Source organism: Camarhynchus parvulus, chromosome 8, assembly GCF_901933205.1.
Source record: "Camarhynchus parvulus chromosome 8, STF_HiC, whole genome shotgun sequence".
Lineage (NCBI taxonomy): Eukaryota > Metazoa > Chordata > Aves > Passeriformes > Thraupidae > Camarhynchus > Camarhynchus parvulus.
This window is the reverse complement of record NC_044578.1, coordinates 2,383,949-2,406,200: the sequence shown is the minus strand read 5'-3', so window position 1 is coordinate 2,406,200 and position 22,252 is coordinate 2,383,949. Positions and strand designations below refer to the sequence as shown.

At 46.6% G+C, this 22,252-nt stretch overlaps 1 protein-coding gene across 2 annotated transcripts; it reads left to right on the top strand.

The window, feature by feature from the left end:
• Nucleotides 1–10,133: 10,133 nt before the first annotated feature.
• On the top strand, nt 10,134–21,899 carry USP1 (ubiquitin specific peptidase 1). 2 transcript variants are annotated; one of them, XM_030953693.1, is made up of 9 exons: nt 10,134–10,265; nt 10,439–10,632; nt 11,812–11,935; nt 12,258–12,365; nt 12,843–13,003; nt 13,524–14,236; nt 15,304–15,474; nt 16,590–16,791; nt 20,236–21,899. In XM_030953693.1, exons 2-9 carry the CDS (start codon nt 10,472–10,474, stop codon nt 20,942–20,944), a joined length of 2,349 nt encoding a protein of 782 aa, XP_030809553.1. In that variant the 5' UTR covers nt 10,134–10,265; nt 10,439–10,471; the 3' UTR covers nt 20,945–21,899. The 2 variants fall into 2 exon arrangements, with proteins under 2 accessions (XP_030809553.1, XP_030809555.1); XM_030953695.1 differs by having other exon boundaries at nt 10,143–10,265; nt 10,467–10,632.
• Nucleotides 21,900–22,252: the final 353 nt, after the last annotated feature.

Genomic DNA, 22,252 nt, shown 5'->3' with positions numbered 1-22,252 from the left:
CACATGATCTCCATCTGGGCCAGGAACTCAGCATCCAGTGGGGATGGATGTGGCCCACTGGGATCCCCCCTTCCTTCCAGAGGAACCCAAAGACCTTTAAACTCTGACTGGGAACATCACAGGGGCAGATGTGAGGGTTGGGCTCTGGCTGCTGCCCAACCACCCAGCAATTCCAGAGTCCTCCTGGCAGCGCCCAGGCTCCTGGTAAGCAGGGAGGAATAACACATCCCATTACCCAGCTCAGGAGTGAGCAGGGCTCTGCCCTCCTTTCCATGTGAGGGGCTCAGGTGCTGAGTGAGAGGAACACATTTCCTGAAGAGTCTAACAACAGATAGAGAACTAAGGGGAAAGTGTGGGATCCTTCAGGCTTCCCAGGACAGCCCTGCTTCTGCTGCTCGGGGTATTCTGGCAGTGCCTAAAAGAGAGGGATCATGGTACTGAGGTTTTTTTCTGCTGATGGAGGTGGGGAGGTGATTCTGACATTATTTTCTTCCTTCAATCCTGATCAACAAACCAACTTTGATGTACAGCCATGGCCTTGGAGACACAGCACCTCTCCTGCTGCTCCTGCGACTGTGCACTTACCCATTACTCATTCCTAGTGCTCATCCCAAAGCCATGATGATCCCTGAGCCCCAATGACAACAACGAGGTTTTTGCAGCAGGAACTTTGGGTACCAACAGGAAGCTCTTGCGGTCGCAGATATTCAGCTGAACTTGGTTTTGTTCTTTTTTTCCCTGGGGTTAGATTAAAGTGTTCAAAGGTGTGTGCATGTGGGGTAAGAAGCTGTGGTGGCAGCTCACAGCACACATTTCTCTAAGTGTGCCTCAGAAAAGCACCAACTACCAAAAACCCCGTTTTGGAGGAAACAGCCAAACCCATTTCCCCTTTTCAGCCGCTGAAGTTCTACTTGCTCAACAGTCGGAGGAAAAAGAGTCTTTTCCATGAGCTGTAGGTGCTTGGAAATGTATACAGAGATGTGGCTAACTTGTGTGACCCCTCTTTAACCCCAGAGAATAAATGGAGCTTTCAAACAATCTGGGATAAACAAGGAGAACTTTGCTGTCTGCACAAACGAAACCCGATAATTTGTTTAAAAGTGGATTAGGTGAATCTGGGGAGCGCTCCAAGGTGGCTCATACACACATGAATATCCAAGAATCCTCTGAGATGCTGCTTGCCAGGAGCTGGGAGGGGACACCAGGAATGCAGCCACAGCCTCTCCCTGCCCATCATCTCCCACTGTGTCCTGCAGCTCCCCGCTCGGGCAGCGTCAGGGCCGCGCTCCCCGCGCTGAATTTCCATCCTGCAGAGTTCAGCTATTCTTAGGCGAGGTTGTGAGTCATTAAGCGCTTTCAGATTGTTTATTTGTCAAGCCACAGGCACTTAGATTTACTTCTGAAGCCAGACAAGCCCCTCCAAGGATTTGTGTGTGCCACAGAAATTACTAGGTGAAATTCCACGGCAGGAGGTCAGCCCGGAACGCTGCGTGCCAGATCCGCCCAAGGGCTCCTATTCAAAGGTCACTATAAGAGGGGAAAAGGACAACAAGAAGAATGTGGTTTCCTACAGCCCCTCACCACCTGATTTAGCTTTTATGTGTGTTTTTTAAGAGAGGCACTGGGCTTTGCTGGCTGGCAAACGCCTGGGAGGGTGGGTGGTGGTTTGGATGGGGAAGGGATTCCCTGGGGAAGGTATCCCCACAAGGGTGGGATTAGACCCTCCTGGAGGCCCTGCAGTTGCCAAGAACAGCCAGACAGGAACAGGGAGAGGCTCCTGCCCTGTGCTAAGAAGAAAACAGAGTTGATGTTGTGTCCAGAGGCTGCAGTGCCAGGGCAGGGGCTGATGGGATGCAGCCCCTTTGGAAAGGCAGTACAGAATCACTACTGTTCTATAGAATGTCACGTTTGTGCCAACATCCATTTTTGTAGATTCTCTGCAAACTTCTGCTGTGCTCACAGAGCTGCCTTGTATGGTGTGGGAATGCCAAAAGCCTACCCCATCCACCTGCCAGGCCTGTGGCCTTCCCCTTTTTGCTGGCAGCATGAACGGGGCAAAATGCTTCTGCCAGTATCTGGGTGCTGCAGGAATACAAATATCAATCCTGCAAAGCAGCTCCATTTGGGAGAGTTTTATGGATCAAACCAGGATTATCATGAAACTTGACTGTGCATTCCCTTTCATACCCCAAATCCAGTGCTTCCCTACACATCCCAGCCAGCTGGATGCAGGCAGGAAAAACTGTGGAGTGTAGATACAACCTCTGTGTCCAGGAGAAGAAACAGCCTCCAGGAACCAACCTGCTGCTCATTCAGCCCTGTGCCACATCCTGTGATCCCCAAAGTGATATGGAAAAGACTTCATTTGCTTATGGCACACAGATCACCCCTGTGATGTTCACATCAAACCACGTGGGCTTGCCGGGCAAATAAATTTGCTGTAGTTGTGTTCCCCAAAAGAAAATGTTATGTCCTGGAAGTATTTGGGTTGCCTAGAGAAGCTGTGGCTGCCCCTGGATTCCTGGAAGTGTCCAAGGCCAGGCTGGACAGGGCTTGGAGCAACCTGGAATAGTGGGAGATGTCCCTGCCCATGGCAGAAGGTGGAATGGGATGAACTTTAAGGTCCCTTCCAACCCAAACCAGTCTGGGATTCTGCAATGAACAAGAAATGCTGCTGCTCATAGCTCAGGTGGCCCTGGCACAGCCACAGCTGGAATTCACACATCCATTGACAGACTCCAGATCTACTCAAAGGGAATTTCTTTGCTCAGTTGTCCCTTGTAAAGTGGTTCTCATTTTTCCATAAATCTCTTGTGGACAGGTGTGTGCTCATGACCCTGGGCTTACTATGATGCTGCTCCTCTTAGGAGAGGGCACCCATTCACATCACAGAGAGAGGCTCAGCTGTTCCCTGCCTTAGCTTTGGTTTCCTGGATTTTCACTCATGTCATTTGTCCCCCTGCTCCAAGGTTCTCACTGAGCCACCACGCTGGGAGCTCCTGCCCTTCAGCAGTGCTTCAGTGCCTGATGACTCGGGCCAACTCCTCAGCAGTCCTCCCCAGGAGCTGCACCTAGAGAAGCCCTAGAGATCCCTCCAGTTCCATCCTGCAGGCTGAAGGGCCACATGTGACCTGTTGGCTTGGCAGGGATAAAGATGTTATCGGCTAGAAAGCTGCCAATTCTCTTTAAAAGCCAAGCAAGGGCATCTAGTGTTCTTGGTGCTGTGAGCTCCACACACTGCAGGAGGAGAAGGTTTTGCTGCACACCTCCCTCCTGGGATCCACTTACAGCCTCTTCTTGTACCAAGGGGTGGGGCAGGAGGAGGAACTGATCTATCCCTGCATACCTCAACAGCACAAATGCTTTCATCAAGTTTCACTTTCACTTGAGCCATTCATTCACTCACATGGTGATGTTTGCGGCTGCAACAAAGGTGTGTGTTTAATTTATATATATATCAAGGCTCTGGGATAGGCAAGGAATCTGACAGGATGCCATTCTTCAGCTGGGATTCCAGCAGGGAGTTCTGAAATTCCCAAGGGGATGGCTCTGTGCTGGGGACAACACCTGGCACAGTTCTGGATGAGGCCAGCACAGGCTCTGCAGCTCCCTGCTTGAGGTGGCTGTGTTGGGGCCACTTTGCTGTGTAATTCCTTAAAACTTGGCAGAAATGGCTCTGCTACGGAGAAAAACAAGTACTCACCTGTTGATTCTTTTTTCTTCTTTTTTCTCCTGCCAAGGTGGGGATTAAATGCACAAGATGGAATTTCTTCTTGGGACTCAGATGTTTGTTAGTTCTTATCTCTGTCACAGTCTCACAAACCCTGAGTTCTGCAGCACTTCACTCTAACAAACTGAAAATGGAGCCCCATCTCTCTCTGCAAGGCCTTTTAAGGATAAACTGTCCAATGAAGAAATGACACCTGAATTATTTTTACTTTTAACCCAATAACCAACCACCCATGGCTGCAATGGGGACTTTTTTATCCACAATTACACAAAACCACCCAAACCCATGGAGAAGAAGGTGCAGAAAAAGGTGAAGGAGAAGGTGAAGAAGAAGGACCAGCCTCTGCCCTAAAACCTCCATCTTGTTTTATATATATTACTATATTCTAAACCCTTAAACTCTGAGTTTCCCACCCTGTGATATCACACCCTTCTATTCAAACTGCACACCCACAACCCCAGTTCTACCATTCCATTTTGGAAGCTTCTCCACGGCCTCAGGTCACTGCAGTGTTCTCTTGGGGGTCAGTGCCTGGCAGCACAGAAATCTGAAATTCTCAGCACCCAGGGCTCCAACACTGACCTGAATCTTAAACCTTTATAACGGTGGCCTCGTGTCCCTAGGTGTGGATGAGGAATTCCAGAATCCCTTCTAGGAATGTCTGTCAGTGGAGATGCTGCCAGCAGATGGTGCAAGCATGTGCAGGTCGGGCTCTCTCCTTCCTGTGCTTCCAGGAGTGAGTAACAGCTCTGTGCGATGTCATTCCGCCCTGAGAACAGAGACGGGGAGGGATTTTGTGTGCAGTTTTACTTTGGTTATGGTTTGCAATGCAGCCCCTGCCTTCTGATGTGAATTCCAGCCCCCTAGTAGCAAACTGCCTCTGCTACCAGACAAGCTCTGGATCCGTGTTTATATCAAACAGAGCAGCAGACTGTGAGCTGGGGAAGAAAATATGCACAGCCAGGCAAAAACTGGGGAAAACACCCTTAAGGATGCAACAGCACCACATACAGAACCTCCCCTTTTTTTCTGCAGCTTTGCTTTCAGAGAGATCTGAGGAGAATATTCTGTTTCAGACCTGGCCACAGAAGCCTCTTGCCCTTGGCAGATTTTCAGAACCACACGTTTAGAATCATTATGAACAAATTAATCTACTTTATCTCTATATTATGGGTGCAATTATTGCTATTTTCTGAGATATCACCCATGCATATGTAGCTCTAGGAAGTTCACAGATCACATCCAACTGTGTTTTCTCCTAGGAGCGAGATAAACAAGAGCCAAGGCTGTGCTATCAGTGGCTAAATACCTTGACCTCCAGACTTATAAACTCTCCCACATGGAGGAACTTGTTATGGTTTGTGCTTAGACAATCTCATGGTTTGTGGCTCAGGCCTCCAAGCTGACATTTGCCTTCTGCAGCTGAAAATAAAGGAGCTCCTTGCAGGCTGTCCGCGGAGTTTACACAACTGTAGCAATTCCTGATTTATTCTTTCCTGCCTCTCCTAAAATCTGTATCTTTATGGATGCCAGAGAACAGCTGGCCCCAGAGGTCAAGGTTCTGGGCCAGGTTTTACTTGGCAGAGGCTGAAGCTGCTGTAAGGCCCAGGTGGGAATGAGTGGCCCAGACCAGGAGCTGACCCCTGACAGAAGACAGCAGTTCTGCTGCTGCCTCACCCCCTCAGTCTGACATCAAATTGCCCAAACTCATCCTGTTTGTTTGCCAGAGCCAGGCACAGCCCTGCAGAGGTGCTGCTCTCACAGGGACTGGAGTTCTGCAGTGGCCAAATTGTTCCCACGTGCCCCGAGGCAGCAGCAGCAAAGTGAAAGGAAGGGTTATGAAATGATCTGTGATGCTCTCAAAGCAGATGTAGCTCGTCAAGCAGGCATAATTCAGGGTTTGTGACATTCCCAGGCTGCTTGCTGTGGGAAGAGTCAAATTTCCTTTCCTGTGGAGTAAAGAAAGTCAGACAATTTGTTCCTGTTTCTGGCTGTGAAAGGGCACAGAGTCTGCATGAGCTGTGGGGATCACCAAACAATAAAATCCCTAAATATTCCTTTCTGTTCCTTGTGCCTGAAGTCAGTCCTGTCCTGACATTTTATAGACAGTATTCTTATTAGTCTGAATGGTTTCTTACCTTTTCTGTGTGGGGAATTTGACCAAGAGTCCCATTCCTCAGAAATAAAATTAATTTTACCTGGCATGGGCTGCAGAACTTCCCACCCCGAGGTCCCCGTGTGATCCAAGGCTGCTGAAAGAGCACATTGTCTGCACACAATTTGCACCAAAACTCACAGAATAATTCTAACAATACCAGAGCCCTGACAGATTTATAGGCCTATCACTGATATGGCTGCAGGCTCTAGAAATTGATTTATAAGATTCAGCAACAGCTAAAGGTTGGGGAGGTTTTCCCCTGCTGGGAATCGTGCTCTGTACTGGAGGCTGCCTCCAGGACTCCAGAAATCCCATCTCTGGGGAATCTGCTCCTTCCAGGCATTTCATGTGGTTATTTTTGGCTGTGCCTGTGAAGATTTCTGGTCTCCCAGCACAGCTATTTTTGTAACACATGGCTGTGAAGTCCATAGTATCGGACATAATTTGATTTTGCACATTGGACCCTACGTAAGGAATCACTGCCTCCTGCACCTGCTCCTCCTTTGGCCTGTGCCTGAAACACTCCTTTACTGCATGGAGCGAGGCTTCATGAGACAACAGCTCCTTTATGGAGCGTGCTAAGCTGCCATCAATATTTAATTAGGTGTTACTGTGGCTTTGGAGAGATGCAGAAAAAAATAATCCCCATTTCCTTACATTTAAGCAGAACCTTTTCCTGCTGGAAAAATTTCCCCGCGTTAAGAACTGACAGGGAGCTGTAATTTAAAAGGGGCCATAAAAATCTGAGAGGGTGAGAGGCTGGTGAAGAGGAGATTTGAGGGAGCTGAGGGTTTTTCCTGGGTGGGAAGGAGCTGCTGGATGGCAGGTCTGAGATGGAGCTGTGTGGGTGTCTCTGAGGCAGCACAGCTCCATGTCAGGCTGGTGCGTGAGGCTTCTTCCCAAGCAGGGCAGCTCCTGCTTCCTGAAAATAAATCGTGGCTTTGGGAGCATTTTGTAATGAATCAGCAAAGCAGGCTGTCCTGGCATCCAGGGCTTGGCACTGCCTGGATTCCTCCCTGTGCCCCAAACTTTGGATCCAACAACGACCTGGACTGGGATTGCAGCTGATGAACTCATCAGTGAAAGGTGAGAGGGAAGAAAGAAGAGGCAGAAGTGTGGCTGTGTTGCCTAATTAAAAAAAATCAATCAACGGACAGACCTGCAGCTAAGATTTCACCCCAGTTTTCCATCCAGGTGGCAGAGGGGAAGCTTAAATATCACTCAGAATGTCTCACAATTATATTGGCTTTGTCTCTCAAAGCCAGAGAGAACTAATTTGGAGTGGAAATTAAAAATGACATATGCATGGTTTGGTTAATATAACGATGATGCGGAATTAGGGAGCAATTTGTGAGTATGTTAAGAGAGAGAAATTATTTACAGCAGGCTGAGGGTTATATGTAATCAGATGAAATTACCAACAGAAAAAGTAAAACAGGAAGTTTTCATTTTAATTTTAAAAATCCAGGAAGCAGACCTGACCCTGAGCCCTGCAGGGCTGCACAACAGCTCAGCACAGACCCCTTAATTTGGGAATTGTCCCCACACTGTGGGAAAAGAGCAGGAAAAGCTGTTCCAAATGACTGCTGAGTGAGTACTTTGAGAGGTGTTGGGCTCACCTATGTACTGCTAGTGTGGCAGATGCATTTGTGTATTGAAATAATGATTATACCTATGGAAACTGAGCTGGCTGCTTCATTAGCCCAAAAAAATGTAACACACAGACCAAAGCCCCATCACCACCATGAGAAATGCTGTGTGCACTTCCAGTCCCTCAAATTTGCTCTGCAAACATCTCCTTTCCCTCCTTCCCTCAGTTACTGCCCCTGAAAAGTCAAACCATGAGCCTAGCAATGTCCCCAAGCCTGACTTTACCCCAAATCTTGGCCTTCTGATGTCACTGATGGCATTCATAGGCACGAGCACACCTGGAGCTCAGCTAACACATGAAATGAGGAATTACCTAATGTGGACTTAGACTCAGCCTGTAAAACCCTTGGATATAAATAGTCTTTTCTCCTGTTTGCTGAAGCAGATTGCACAGCACGCACTGGGCAGGGCAGGCCTTGGCTGAGGTGAGCAGCAGGGTCAGGGCACCTCTGTCTCACACCAGCCTGGAGCCCTGCCCTCGGAGCTTGTTCCAGCCTGGAACCCAGCCCCAAGGCCCAAACACTCCCAGATTTCCTCATTACAGCCCCAGGTTTGAGTGCCCAGCACCTTCCAGCTGCCACTGAAGCGACTCCTCAGCCAATGCCTCAAATCACTGATGCCTCAGGGTTTGGCTTTTCTATTTTCACATTCTGTGCTGCTAATTCTGAGATTCACATGAGGGGATGCTGAGCTCTGTGCACAGAGCAGGGAGACAAAACAATTCCTGCTCCAGCTGGGCACCAAGGACAAATGATCCAAATCTCAGCCCCAGGAGCACCAACCCCGTGGGCTGCAGAGAGAAAAACAAGCAGGGTGGGACTGCAGGGGCTAAAGCTGGAATGGGACAATGAACTGCAAGGTGCAAATGGAGCAGAACTGATCCCAGTGACAGAGCCCGTGCCCAGCCGTGCATTTTGGGGCCATTTTGGTTCATCTTGGGTGCAGCCCTGGCTGGGCTCTGGTGCTGCCCAAGGGGGATCCATGGAGGAGATGCTTTGAATCAATCCCTGCTTTATTCTGGAACTCTGCCCAGTCTCTGTTCCAGGGCAGCCTGCACAAGGCATCACCAGCAGCGTCACTTAATTAATCACTTTATTAATCAGCCAAGCACTTCCAGGACCTTGGGGCACCACCCACCTGGATAAGACTCTTGTCTCACACAAAAGAGCCTCTGTAGTCCTGAGTGTCCATTAACTGCAGGGACCTCGGGCAGTGGTTGTTGAGTGGAGCTAAAGTTCACATGGCAGAGCTGCGGGGGAAATCCATCCATCCATCCATGCTCAGTGGGAATGCAGAGTCCCAACAGCTTCTGGGGAGCTCTGGGCATCCCACAGGCCAAGGAAATAAATCAAAATATTCACCTTGGGAATCTGAACCCTGCGTGTGCAGGTACAGGTGGATATTTTATCTGTAAGAGAAATCAAAACCTGTGCAGGAGTATGGCTGTGACTGTTGGAATATACACAGTTGGAATATACACAATTCCTTCCATAATTCAAATGAGTATTTAGGGATAGTGACCTGCTGTAATAATTAATTTATGCAGCAGCAAAAAAGCATCTGAAAATATTGCAGGACTACAAAAAAAAGTGGGTTTTGTAGAGTTCTGTTTGCTTTAGTGCTTAACAGGAGTGCCACGCTCAGGGGAGGCAGCAGCAGCTGGTCCTGGGGAACTACGGCTTTTAAGTGCTCAAATTTGGGGTAATTCACCCCAAAACTCAGATCTGGGTATTGCCCAAAGTCAGTTATGTAATTAAACCTATAAAATATCTTACGTGAATAGTCTTTCCTGTTAGAAAACCTTTATGTATGAGCAATATGCATCTTTTATGTACAGGCAGGAGGTGCTGGAGGGGCCAGTTTAAAGAGAACAACGCAGAAATTTACATTTTCCCACATTCTGCACCCCTAAACCGCCAGTTTTGCAGCCCTAACAGCCTCAGTGATAACTAAAATTCACTGCGGGGTGCACAGGCATGCCGGTGGGGCCTTGGGGCCCGGCAGCGCTGGGAATTCCCGCAGCAATGTGCGGTTTTTAGGGAAGGCTCCGCTCTGGGCAATGCGGGGTGCACAGCTGTGCCGGTGGGGCCTTGGGGCCGGGCAGCGCTGGGAATTCCCGCAGCAATGTGCGGTTTTTATGGCAAAGCGCGGGAAGGCTCCGCTCTGGGCACTGCGGACCGGGCCCTAAGGGCGTGAGGGGAAACGGATCCGCCGCCTCTGATTGGCCGAGCCGTGCAGGGGGCGTGGTCACAGCGGGACCAATCCACCTCCCGCCGGCAGGGGGGAGTGAGGGCTCTCCCCACGCAAATGGTACAGCCCGAAGCCGAGCCCTTTGGCCGGGCCGTTACCAGCGCCCGCGCGCGCCCAGGCAGGACCCACAGCGGGCTGCCCGCCGCGCTGCCTGATGAGGCGGCGGCCTTGCGGGGCCGGTGGCGGGGTAGCTCCGACGCCCAGCCGCCGCCGCTCTGTCCTCCGGCTCCCGGCGGACGCTCCGCCTCCGATCGTCATGGCTTTTACCCGCCGGCCTGCCCCGGCGGGGCGCGCTCGGTTTTCCGGCGTTCTCGAGGGGCGGCCGCCGGCGGGCCGGGGGGGTTGCGGCGCGAGGCGGGGCGCGCGCGGGGCGGGGGTCCTCGTCGGCGCGCGGAAAAAAAACGCGCCAAGTTCGCTGACGGTGTCCCCCGCGGTCTCCATGGCAACGGCGAGCGGGAGCGGGGCCGGCATGTAGCGGTGAGTGAGGGGAGCGGCCGCACCGCGGCCTCAGGCCCCGCCGGCCGCGGGGAACATGCGGGGGGCGCGGGGGGGCGGCCCGAGCCCGGGGCGGGGGGCGGCGGGTCCGCGCTCGGCCCCCTCGGGGAGTAAATGGCGCCTGGTGTGCGCGTGTGTGTGTGTGTGCGCGCCAGGTGTGAGCGCCCCGGCCGCGCCCCGCAGGAACCATGCCCGGCGTCCTGCCCGGCGACAGCGCCAGGGCCAGCCCCTCCAAGAAGAACAGGCTGTCGCTGAAGCTCTTTCAGAAGAAGGAGGCGAAGCGAGTGCTGGATTTCATCGAGGCGCAGGAAAATGAGCCGAAGGGCGCGGAGTTCCGAGGCGCCGAGATGTGAGTGCCGCGCGGGAGAAGTTGTGTGGCGGCGCCGCGGCGGGCTCGGGCTCATCCATCCCGCCTTCCTTCCCTCCTGCCTTCCCTCCATCCTGCCTTCCTTCCCCGCTCCTTTCGCTTTCGTGTTCTCGCAGCAATAACGCGCTGCAGCACGCGCTCCGTGCAATGCATTAACGTGCGCTTCAATTAAATGAATTAACACGCGCTTTCGTTAAATTAACGTCCGGGCGGCCTCGGCAGACCGAGCCAACTCATTGCTGTGATCAATTTCTGTTTTGAGAGAGCGGCTTTGCCGCACCGGGGATGTTCAGTTGGCACAAACTTTGGGATCGCGTGCTCAAGTTAGTTTTTAAAACCTGTTTCTTCTAATAACTCTTCTAGGAAAACAAGGTTTTTTCTGCTGCAATTTGCTCTTTTGATATTTTGGATTTTTTCTTTTGGTGTTTAATTGGCACAAACTTTGGGATCAGTCGAAAAACTTACTGTGCTTCAAGTTAATATAAGTAGTTACTGTGTCACTGAACTATTTATATTAAAATTTCATTTTCTGCAAGGTGAATTTTAATGGAAATATTTAGGATCTTTAATTGTGGGGTTGGCTGTCATTCACTGGGGCTTTTCAGGCTCTGAGCCTGAAATCTGTTTCATTGCTGGTGAGGGGATTTAAGTGGGAAAAAGTAAATTGTGGTCAGTTAGAAATAGTTGGAGATTTTAAAATTTGGTTCTGTTTTGTCATTACAGTGTATTAATCATTTCTATCAGTAATTAATAATAATGATAATCAGTGTATAGTGTGTCAGGCTTACTGGTTTATTTTTTTAGACTTTTTTTTCTGGTTTTATGCTTTGGCTTTGCATCTAGAAATGATGTGACTGGAGCAATGTAAAAATACATTCTAGGCACATTTTTCTGCCTTATGAATGAAGAAAGAACATTCAAAAGTATCTAAATATGGAATTTTTGTTCCATTAAATCAGTCTCCTGCTATTTGATGTGTTGGAACTTAGATCAGGTTTTCCTCCTGTGTGCTTTTGGGGGGGTTGCTGAGGAGTCAGAGTGAATTCAGACACTTTTGCAGGGTTTAGATCTGCATTTCTCACTGCTGAATCCTCTGAGGTGGGGAGGGATGAAGGAGTGCTTTTTCCAGGGTGTCTCTTACCCCGTTTCTCTGTTTCCCAGTGACCAGGTGGTTCCTGCTGCACAGCCCCCCTCCCTTGTCAGCTGTGAGAAAAAAGACAACATGCTGCCTTTTGTGGGCTTGAACAACCTGGGCAACACCTGCTACCTGAACAGTGTCCTGCAGGTGAGCCCATGGCCAGGGGGGCTCCAAAAGTGAGGTTCTGGTCCAGCACAAATGGGGGAAATTGGTTTATTCTGGGTGCAGGGAAAAGGGCATCTCATTACAGCAGGGAAATAAAGATGCTGCTGCAGGAAATGTGTGCCCTGTGGTTGTCCTGATTGGGAAATTCTTCAGTTTCCATACTCAGGGCTCCTCCCTGCTGTGAAAAATCCTGGATCTTTGTGTGCCTGGGGAGGTGCAGAGCTGTGTGGATTATAAATGTTCATTTATGTGTGGAATAACTTCTTACTCCAGTTATTCTTGTGTTTTCAACTGTTGCTTTCAGGTATTATATTTTTGTCCTGGTTTTAAAACTGGAGTAAAACATTTATATAACATCATTTCAAAGAAGAGAGAATCTTCAAAGGATGAAGGAGAGCAAAAGGCAGAAAAGGTAACAAATCCCCACGTGTTCTTTGTTTTGTAACCTTGCAAGCGAGGCTGTCCTGAATGTAGGGAAAATGTAACTGATTTCTGTTCTTAAGAACCTTTTCAGCACTGTTTTCTGCCCTGTTACTTCAGGTGAAGATGTATTTGAGTTGTTTTGAGCTTTAGCACAAGTTTTATACAGAAGAAATTTGAGGAAGATACCTGACCATGCTTCTGGCACATAGATAATTATGAAACAGTGCCTGGAGCTGAAGTTTGGGCAAGGATGGTTTGGGATTTTAAACCAATGGCTGTTTGGGCTTTATGTTTGTTTCCTACTTGAAAAAAACCAAAATACTGTCTGAAACCCACCTGCCTTCCATAGCAGACAAAAAATTCAGCCAAATGTAGAAAACCAAGGGAGGAGAGGAGAGAAAAATGTTAATTTGTGACTGATGTACCTGTTGCAAGTGTTTTTATTCCCTTTCCATTGTCATTGCAGGGAGGCTGTAAAGAAGATCCCTTGGCAAGTTATGAACTCATCTGCAGTTTGCACTCCTTGATCCTTTCAGTTGAGCAGCTTCAAGCCAGTTTTCTCCTGAACCCAGAGAAATACACGGATGAATTGGCCACTCAGCCCCGGAGGCTGCTGAACACCCTCAGGTACAAACCCCCCAAATGCTGACAGAATTCTGTCCTGACATTTCCAGGCCATTACATTGCCCAGCCTTAGAGGCTGGTGCAAGGTAGATGGCTTTAAATTTGGGGTGGCCTTGCAGGCAGCAAGATTTTTGTGCTTATTGTCAGCACCATGGCGTTGGAAACTGTAATGCACAAGGGGTTTAAAACAGCGCTTAGGTACAGAAGTGTTATTAAATTACAGAGAGGTTTGGGTCGGAAGGGACCTTAAAGCCATGGGCAGGGACACTTCCCACAATCCCAGGGTGCTCCAATCCCTGTCCAGCCTGGCCTGGGACACTTCAGGGATGGGAAGGATCCCCTTGGAGCTGAGGAGCTCCACTTCTGGGTATATGTAAATCCTTAAGGCAGAACCTTCCCCCAGCTCTGACAGAGAGGACACATGATCCTCCATGACTTCTAAATCGCTGATTTCAGTCTCAAATCACATTCCCCAGTTAGCAGAGGATACCAAACCCTCATTTTTGCTCCTTTCTTTGCACAGAGAGCTGAACCCCATGTACGAAGGGTACCTGCAGCACGATGCCCAGGAGGTGCTGCAGTGTATCCTGGGCAACATCCAGGAAACCTGCCAGCTGCTGAAGAAGGAAGAGCTGAACAAACTGCCTGTGGAAGAGCCTGCAGCTAAACTGGAGGAAAAACCCAGCCAAAACTCTGAGAGCAACGGGTCTGTGAGCCCTGCTGAGGAGGAGGATCCCAGCCCGGGCAGCCACGGCGGAGACGCGGCCAAGGAGAAGCTGCTCAAGGGAAATGGGAAAAGGAAAAGCGACGCCGAGGGCGGCAACGCCAAGAAAAAATCCAAAGTATCAAAAGAGCAAATTGCAGCAGAAGAAAATCAAAGACAAACCAGGTCCAAGAGGAAAGCCACGGGAGAAAAGATGGAAAACCAAATGGATGCCATTGCCAGGTGTTCCGGGGAGAGCGAGAGCGCCAAGCCCACGCAGAAAAAGTCGCGCCTTAGGTTAAACTGGTTAAAATCTTCCTGCAAACAGCCCAGTATTCTGTCCAAATTTTACAGTCTAGGAAAGTTAACTACAAACTTGGGATCCAAAGAGCCAGGGAAAGAATATGACTGCGAGTTTGAAGAGTCGGCTGTCAAGTGTGAAAATGGTGACAGTAAAGAAGAATATCATGAACCAGCGTCTCCTGTGGAAAGCCATCATGGAAAAGGAACTGAAAAAGAACCAAAAAAGGAAGGTTGGTGCACAAGTGGATGGGCTTAAAATTAGTAGGATTAAGAAAGTACAATGCGTGGGAAGTCAGCCTTCAGACTGCACAGCCTGCAGAGCCCTAAACACAAAATTAGATTTTTCAGGAATTGAAGATGATTTTTAGGAAAGAGAATTTATTTTTATATGTGTTTGTAATTTTTTTTCTCTTAGAACTTGACCTGTTTAGCTTAGATCTCAAGGCATTTCTCTTAACATTCTGTAATCATTGTACAATATGTATAAAAAAGGCTGAATATTACCAGGTTTGTATTTACCACTAATTTTTGTCATCCATAGAAAGAGCAAGTGGATTTGAGATGTAAAGGGATATTTCTGGCAGGAGCAAACAGAACCAAACACCACTAGCTATGGTTTTACACACAGTATCCTCTTTTTCCCTTTATCTTTCCATATTCCCAACCTTCCCAAGAACCAGGAAGGACTCAGGATGTATTAAAGATCTAATCTATTTAGATCTAATAGATACCAATTAGAAATGCTAATTGGCTGGCAGGTCTGGATTTTGTTTATGTCAATGAAACACAAGATACATGTTGAGGGAAGGCCCTCAGTATAAATCCAGTACTTACTAATCTGGAACTTTCCACCCACCAGTTTTTTATAAAAAAATTGAAGGAATGAAGAGTCTTTTGAGTTCTGCATTTCTTCTGCAGATTTGGCCAAAACTGGCCAGTAAATTTAGGAAGGAGGAGAGGACTGAGAATGAACAGAAAGAAGGCAAACCCTCAGTGTGGTGCTCCTTGAGGAGCTCAGCAGTCCATTGATGGCATCCAAATATTCCAGAATGTGACACTGTCACACTTCAAGCACAAAACAAGAACCCAATTTAGAACAGAAATTAAAGTTTGAGGCCCAAGAGACAGAGGGTCCTTATTTACTTACAAGCAGCTGATACCATGAAAACTGCTCGTGATTTGCTTTGCTTTTGAATTCCTATCTGAGCTCCCTAAAGGCCACGGTGTAACAGTGATTTTGTGAGGATAAGCAGGGTCTGAAGGGTCTCTGGAATGATGTCCCATGTGCTCTCTGCAGGTACAGAGCTGGCTGTCTTCGAGCTGGTGGAGAAGCTCTTCCAGGGCCAGTTAGTGCTGAGGACCAGGTGCTTGGAGTGCGAGTGCTTCACGGAAAGGAGGGAGGACTTTCAGGACATCAGTGTGCCAGTGCAAGAAGATGAGCTTTCTAAAAGTGAAGAGAGTTCTGAAAGTAAGTAATTTGCTCAAAAGAAAAGGGTTGTGAGGTGTGTTCCTGCCTCAGCCGGCCATGGGGAAGGACAGTGCTGCAGTTAGGAAGGAGCAGGGCTCCTGTTTGTGCTGGGTAAAATTAGAGACTTTTATCTCCTGTCCTGATTAACTTTAGACTTTGGAAACATGGTGGTGATAATGTTGGCAAATCCAGATAATACTCAAATTGTTCCAGATCTTAACACATGGCTTGGACTGCCTACAATCTGTCACTTAGGCACCTGCTTTCCTCCTTATGAGCAGGTTTTCCTTTGATTTGAGTCTTCTTTTTTCTTCCTGGATAAGAAATTTTGCTTTTTCTTCTTTTTATAAGAAACATTTAAATTTTTTCTTAGAAATAAAAGAAACAAGAATCCAGGTTTTTTCCTTAGTTACTAAAAAAAAAATCTTAGTATTTCAGATTGTTGTTATTTTAATACCATTTGTATTATGTTTGTAAATGTTAGTCATGTGGTCTCTTTCACAAATTTTATTGATCTATATGCAGTTTTTTAGCTATTTTCAAAAGGAAGCGTGCCAAAAACACATCTTGAAATTGAGAATTTTAAGGGAATTAATTTTAGTTGCCACTGATTTAATTTGGAGCAGCTTTTCCTGCTTTTGCTCCCCATTTTGCTGAAGGATTCAAAGGAAAATGTGTGGGGTGATGTTCGTATGTGAAGTGCTGCCGACAGCGGGTGATCCTGTCAGCAATGTGAGGGTGGCAGAGGAGGCAAAATGCAAGAAGTGAGAGGGAACTTTCTGGTTATTTCGGGGGTTTGCCTTAATAAGTGAAATTCTGGTCTCATACAAGCTCTGCATTTCCAGACATGGCAACAAAACTGTGTGATCTGAAAGGAGCTTTGGGAAAATCCTAATTTTGAGTAATGACATCCATTAAGGGATGTTTTCATCCCTTCCTGAAATGCTCCAAAGATGGGAATACATCACATATTTCACACATACTGAGTGTTCTTTGCAGTGTTGCAGGTTTGGAGTGGTCTGAACTTGGCATATTTTGTTTTGTTGCTCTTCTGGCGGGATGAGTTGGAAATGTAAATATTGGCATGTCCCTGAATACAGCAATTTCTTTTCTAGTTTCTCCAGAGCCAAAAACAGAAATGAAGACTCTGAAATGGGCAATTTCCCAGTTTGCCTCAGTGGAGAGGATTGTGGGAGAGGACAAATATTTCTGTGAGAACTGCCACCACTACACGGAAGCAGAGCGCAGCCTCCTGTTCGATAAAATGCCTGAAGTGATCACAATTCACTTGAAGTGCTTTGCTGCCAGTGGCCTGGAGTGAGTATGCATTGCCTGTCTTACCAAACAGGGTCCTGCAGCAAGGAAAGTCTTACCCCAAGAGCTGGAAATGCATTGGAGTGTTTCCCAAAGATTCCCAGATTGGAGTTAATTGCTGGGATGAAGCCCCCAATGCCATAAAGGCTTTGTGTTGTTCCAGGTAGTGGCAGAAATTATTTCCAGAAAAACTGACTTTTAGGAGACTCCTTAACAAAAAATTATTAGCTCTACTCTTAGAACAACGTAATATTTCTTAAAACTTTATTTACTTTAAATATCCCTCTATTTAAGGGGATAATTAAGTTTTAAGTAAATAAACTGTGAGTTCAGAGGCAGCTTTAAGTGCTTTACCAGAACAAGTAATGAGAACAAATCTGCATTTTAGGGTCTGATGTTGTCTCTGCCAGAATGTGAGTACTAAAAAGATGAATGTTAGTGGGGAAAAAAAATCAGGAGTTAACAAACTTTAAAGAGCCAACACTCATTACCCCAAAATTGACCAATTCCTTTAAGCAGACTTTGGTCTCTGCCTGAATGTAAACACTAAAATTTTGGGGGAAAAAATAATCAGATAAATATTTTAAAGAGCTAATATTAAAAAAAAAAACAAAACGAACAATTACTTTAAAAACACAATAGTATCAGCATCATTGATATTAAATTACAAAGCAATCAGTTTGGCATTGTAATTGTAGCAATCCTTATGTTTTGAAAGAAGTTGTGGGAGTGTTTTTTATCTTTTTTTTAATACTTAAGAATTTAGGGATTTTCTTTGGGATGAGAGGAAACAAAGAAAAATCCATCCCTAGAGCACTGTACAGGAATATCCAGGTTTCTGACAAAGCAGAAAGGGAATTTCCTCTGTCTCTGCAATGTCTTTCCATACATGTCCAGAATCATAACATACAAAATGGTCTTTTCATTGATCTCCACAATATTTACTTAAATACGGATTTGTATATACTGACTTAGAGCTGCACACTTAAAAATCATCACAGTTGAGTGAAAAACATGAAAATTATCCTCCATTTGCTCCTGTATTTCCTATTTTCTTGTTTCCATGAGGAAGGGCCTACAGTTAACCAATCCTCTCCTGCCTCACTCACCTCTTCTGTCCTGGCCAGCTTCAGCTCCTTGCTCCAAAACACTCAGACCAATTTCCAGGTCAGAGTGAATCCAGTCTCTTGTGGTTTTCCTCATGTGTCCTCTCAGTCCTTCCATAAATTTTCTGCCAAGGGCTACCAGTCAGAAATTAAGGAAGTCAGAGTGGAAAACCTGACATAAAAACTATAATGAAGCTGAAGCTCTTTAGAAGAGTTTCTTGATATTTGGGTTGGATGTTTTCTCTTGGGCAAAACCCTGTCACTGCTAAAAAAACAAACTCTTTACTGGCTTTAAGCAAAAAAAAATTTAAGATAAGAATCTTCAGATAACTTTTAGCTCCCACAAAAATTTTGGAATCTGGTCTGCTCAGTTGTGCTCTACTGAATTCTCTGGTGACTGAGTTGTAAATAAATGAGAAATGAAGGGTACTGTAAATATTTGCAGTTAATAAGGATTTTATTCATTTTTTCTAGATGCTGCTTTGCAAAGTGTTTTTTTTTTAAATAAAGCAGCCAGTGTGAAAATCTCCTTGCCTGGGGAGGAGTCATTCTCTTTGGCAAGTGTGTATGTGGGGAAAAATGCCAGGCCACGTGTGAGCAGGCTGTGAAGCTGTTTAGGAGGAATTTGTTAACTGGTAACATGTAATTAAGCATTTCCACTATAGAAATTTAACAATCTGTGAGAAAATCAGCTTTTTGTCTTGTGAAATTCAGTGCAGTGGGTAGAATGTCACTAATTTATGGTCTCAAAAGATGTGCAGAAATCAGGTTTGATGTGTTTGAAGTGCATCAGTCAGAGCAGGCAGAGTACTTGGCATGCAATTTTTCTGTCTTCAGATTCTTATCATTAAGAAGAACAAAAAGCTAATAGGAAAAGATTTCCTCTCTTATTTCCTCCTCTCCAAATCTTTCTGATGCTGGATTCATTGAGAAGAAAGGTAGAGCCTGCTTTTTCCTGTTTTCTGTGAATATGATTGTCCCAGTGTGCTTGAGTGGAACTGGATTTGTAATCCAGGGTATCCGCCAGCAGTTCTGTGTTTCTTGACTCTCTTCTGAATATCTCTATTTCTGCCTGCTGCTAATAGGGATTTTCAGAAGATTTAAGTTTTATTATTTCTGATTCTGTGCTCTTCTGTGTTCCTTTTGGTGGAGTGAAATGTGGTGGTGAGAGAGGTCTGAAGTGAGGTTTCACTGCACTGGAGTGACTGAGGATCTGTGTGTGTCACTGTGTTTATTTGTGTCTCTCAGGGTTCATGGCTCTGAACAGGAGTGAAGCAGAACCAAAATTAAATCCGGGAAAACAATAATCATAACTGCAGTTATGCCATGGCTGCAGTTTCCTTGGATTTAAGTTATTTTTTCCTATGATAAGAGCAGTGAGCTCTTGGAAACCTCAGTTTTACAGGGCTTGTCTGTACTCCCCAGTATTTTTCCCTGCAACACCCTCACAGTTGAGTAAGACTTTGAGTCATCCCTGGAATTTATTAGGACATCACAGCCTATTGTTAAATAAAGGGGTTAACTGATCTGGGCTGATGCAATGTGCAAGTCACCAAGAGCAGAATCATTCAAGGAGGCTGATGCACAGTGAAATCCCAACACTGATTTTCTCTTCAAGCTCTGTAGAAGATCCCTATAATGAAAGGATTTTTTCCCCTCCTGGTAAATTGTGTGCTGTGAACAAAATACTGAATATTTATGGAATACTAGAGGCTTTCCCAAAGTAAATTAGCCACAGATTTGTTTGAAAAATTAGAATGCCACAGGACAGCTAGTGAAGAATCCCAGGTGAGCACCACTGGCACAGCTATAGTGCACTGAGGGGAGCTGAGGAAAATTAGTCACCATCTCTGAGTGGTATTAAAGCTACTTGAAAGTAAAATAAGTAATGCTTTATTTAGTAAATGACTCTTTCAGGAGGAGAAAAAAACAAACCCAACCGTGCTTGGTTCAGCCTTGGCTGTTGAAGAGGTTTTTGGTTTGTTTTTGAACAGGATGGTGAGAGAGAGAAGGGGGTGTTGTGCAGAAATAGGAGCAGGAATGGTAACAATCAGCTGAACCTGTATCATCACTATTTAGAAGTTATCTTTAGCTGATACTTTAGAAAAATGGGATCTCAGAAATAGTTAAAATTTACAGTTTCTGGGCTGTAAGACTTAACATTACAGTCATAAAAATGCCTTTCCTGACCTGGGATGCTGGTGCTGGGCCAGAGCAGCAGGGAGCAGTTCCCACCATCCATATCTTTGAGGAGCAAGGATATGGCTGCAGCTCTGGGCCACCTGAAGTGGTGTTTGGGAGGTGCTGTGGCAGGAGGTGTAAGCCCTGTGTCCCTCGGCAGGTTTGACTGCTACGGGGGCCTGTCCAAGATCAACACGCCGCTGCTGACGCCGCTCAGGCTGTCCCTGGAGGAGTGGAGCACGCGGCCCACCAATGACACCTACGGGCTCTTCGCCGTGGTCATGCACAGCGGCATCACAATCAGCAGCGGCCACTACACGGCCTCGGTGAAGGTCACGGACCTGCAGAGCCTGGAGCTGGACAGGGGCACCTTCCTGCCCGAGCCGGCCTACGCCGCGCTCAAGCCGGAGCCGCTGACCGAGGAGGAGGCGCGCACCGTGGCCGAGGACTACGACGACGGCGAGGTCTCCTTCAGGCTCAAGGTGCTCGGCAAGAAGAACGTGGAGGCCGTGGGGCTGCTCGGGGGGCAGAAGAGCAAGGCTGACTGTGAGCTGTGTGCCAGCAAACAGCCCAACCCCGAGAAGCTGCCGAGCGTGGCGCCCGAGCCGCGCGGCGAGCCCAGCACCGAGCCCCGGGCGGAGCAGGGCGAGCCCCCGGTGCTGGCGGCCAACGGACTGGAGAACAAAGCTCTGGAGAACAAAGCTCTCTACGTGCTCCAGAGCCTCAAGGAGTACGAGGGCAAGTGGCTGCTCTTCGATGACTCCGAAGTGAAGGTCACAGAGGAAAAGGACTTTCTGAATTCTCTTTCTCCGACGTCGTCATCTACATCGACTCCTTACCTACTGTTTTATAAGAAAATTGTAGAGTGATGCTGTACTTGGACTGTAAATATTTGGGATTTGCATACACCTCTGGCTCTGATTTGCATCCAAACTACCTGGAAGCAACGGCTGTTTGTTTTTTGAAGCTACTGATTCTTCATCTTTCTGGTCTTTTTTTCCTTCGGTGTCCAGTGGCTCGACTTGAATTAACAAAACATGACATAGGACTTGACTCACACCATAACTTTTCTTCTGGAGAATAGTGCTCTGACCTTTTAGAAATACCAGTTTGTATAGATTCTAAACGATGCCTACAGCACCCAGTAGTGGTTTTAATGCAGCTCTAGGTCTCAGACATGCCTGTTGTATTATTAGCTTTTTTTTCCTTTTTTTCTCTATTTTTTTCTGGGTTTTTTTCCTTTTTTCCCTGTTTTTGTTTTGTTTTTGTTTTTTTTTTAAATAAAAGTTATTTGTATTCATACCCTGGAGTAAATGTATATTAACTAGCAAATTGCATCAGAAGTTGTGTATTTTTGTAACTTGGGAAGTAACATTTCATATTTAGTCGTTGGGTAATGGACGTGGTTTATTCTCCTGCTCCCATTCTTTCCTGCTCCTTGCAACTTGAAGCACAAAGAAAAGTCTGGGAACCTTGTCCAGAGCATTGGAGGGAACTGAATTCATGGAAGTGTTTGACTGGTCTAATTTGCATCTTGGTGCATAGGTGTTAATGAGCAAAGTGTAAATAGATGTGATTAATACTTCAAACCAAGGGCAGAGTGTAGTGTAATTAAAATAATTTTGTACTTTGAAGAGTGAAGCCCTCAAATCTGCATCTCTGTTTGGGGTGGTTGGGAACTTAGTGGTGACCTTCTAACTGAAGTTAATTTGTACCTGGAGCTCACTGAAACTGGGGGGAAAGGAGAGCATTTGGCTTTGATGCTTTGTTAAGGATGTACATATGAAATAAAAAGTTATGATCCGCATCTGAGACAAGCAGAGCAGCCTGTTGTGTTTGGAGAGGGGAAAGCAGAAAGGGAAAGGGCTTTGGGAACAGTTACAACAAAAAGCTGGGAAATTATCTTAAAGAATTAAAGTGCTCCTAGAATACATTCTGTGGTTTTTAGCTGGTTCTTGGACAGTACTTCCTAATTTGAAGGTACTTTTTAACCACAGTTGAGAGGTTAAGGGGAAACATTGCAAAACCAAAAACATTTGCACTAAATACTAGAGATGACAATCCCAAACTGTCTATCAGAGAATTGAAGGTGACTCCTGTAAACTGATAATTAAGATCTTAACAAATCTGATTCAAAAAAGGGGGATTGTTCAGTCTGTCCCAGGATGGATGGAATG

What these genes read in the sequence shown, in the direction of transcription:
- USP1 (XM_030953693.1), top strand. Translation starts at nt 10,472, where the DNA reads ATGCCCGGCGTCCTGCCCGGCGACAGCGCCAGGGCCAGCCCCTCCAAG. An exon ending in GAGTTCCGAGGCGCCGAGAT is followed by an intron (nt 10,633 to 11,811) that starts GTGAGTGCCGCG and finishes TCTGTTTCCCAG; the next exon opens with TGACCAGGTGGTTCCTGCTG. An exon ending in AAGTGAAGAGAGTTCTGAAA is followed by an intron (nt 15,475 to 16,589) that starts GTAAGTAATTTG and finishes TTTCTTTTCTAG; the next exon opens with TTTCTCCAGAGCCAAAAACA.